This window comes from Austrofundulus limnaeus, unplaced genomic scaffold (genome assembly GCF_001266775.1).
Source record: "Austrofundulus limnaeus strain Quisiro unplaced genomic scaffold, Austrofundulus_limnaeus-1.0 Scaffold688, whole genome shotgun sequence".
NCBI classification, from domain to species: domain Eukaryota; kingdom Metazoa; phylum Chordata; class Actinopteri; order Cyprinodontiformes; family Rivulidae; genus Austrofundulus; species Austrofundulus limnaeus.
In genome coordinates, this window is record NW_013953090.1 from 125,828 (window position 1) to 127,227 (window position 1,400).

General features: G+C 43.7%; 1 protein-coding gene across 1 annotated transcript in view; it reads left to right on the forward strand.

Moving 5' to 3' along the window:
• Positions 1–284: 284 nt before the first annotated feature.
• The window catches only part of oma1 (OMA1 zinc metallopeptidase), a gene marked incomplete at its 3' end in the record, with an annotated part of 17,740 nt that continues 16,624 nt past the window's right edge, over positions 285–1,400 (forward strand). Inside the window, 1 exon segment of the mRNA XM_014027832.1 lies at positions 285–873. Coding sequence (XP_013883286.1) covers positions 578–873 — 296 coding nt within the window.

Here is a 1,400-nt window from a genome sequence, read left to right on the forward strand (position 1 = left end):
GTTTTGGTACCTGTTTTTCTCAGATTGTGTGTGTGTGTGTGTGTGTGTGTGTGTGTGTGTTTGAATAAATGATGGTGCTGTATTAACGTAAATCTCTGTTTAAATGTGCTTTATAAAACAAAGTCCGTTCATCTGTAGAGGTTCACAGAGCAGCAGTGCCCCCTCCAACATGGCGGAGGCACAGCCTCGTCATTTAYAATACTCGTAGCCCACAGTGTTTATGCTTTAGACACGCCCACTCTTGTGACACGCCCACTCTGACTCCGCAGACAAACCATTCTCGAACATTGTGGACCGTCAGCGTCAGTACCGCCGGTGAATGTCGGTCTGCGAACAGAACCCGGTGTTCTGAGCGTGAAGCCGTCCGTTTGGACCCACTCTGCACCGGCACCACACACACAGCGGTAACCAAGGTTACGGGTCGTGACTTTGACGGTTAAAAACCCGGAAGTACCCTTCAGAATGAAGTTGGACCGACCCAGAACGGGCTGAAGTTAATGTATCATATTTGTTTGTTTGAAGCGAACATTTTCTGTCTCCGTGTCGTGTTTCTTCAGCTCAGCTACATGTTATAAACATGTCTTTACTGTGTAGTAACGCTTTAAGAGCCGCGCGCTCCTACCTGCACACTCACCTGACCGGAAACCTGAGACTCTGTAAACAGGTCTGTTGTCCGGTTCAAAGACTCTGCAGTCCACGGAGAGTCAACTCAAACATATGTTTGATGCTCTGCAGTAAGACACGGGCAGGTCCAGTCCTGGCCCATAGGGGGCGCCACTTGCACACCACTGCTCCTAAACGGGCTCTGCCTGCCCCCCTCGTGTGGATGGTCCTGAAGCCCCTGCAGAAACTGCTGGCTGTCCTGCTGGGCAGGTAGGAAACTGTTCTCCTGCTTCTTACTGTTAAACATGAACACACACAGTGTTGTATCACAACAACATCTATTGGTTCTTTAGACTCAGGCTTTACACACATCAGTCTAATTACAGAGTCACAAAGCTCAGTCAGAAAACTACAATCACTGTAAGAAACACAATTTAATATTTTTCATTTATCAATGATGAATATTTTATAAATTTAACATTCGTAAGACAAATATTTCAACAGCTACAACCTACCTGTTTTTACCTACAACATCCTGAAGTGACATACAACCATGACCGGTGTGTATAAAGTACCACAAGGTGATACTGGAGTAAAAAGTGCAAGTATCTTACTAAAAAATACTTTGGTAAAAGTTAAAGTCTTCTTTAGGAATATTACTTGAGTAAAAAAAAGTTTTTTTGCACCTAAGTATTAAAAGTTAAAGTACTGATTTAAAATGAGCAGTTAGGTTTTCTGTAAGGACATTTATTAGGAGGTGACCTCCCCAAAAACTGCAGAAATGACTGTTGTATTAA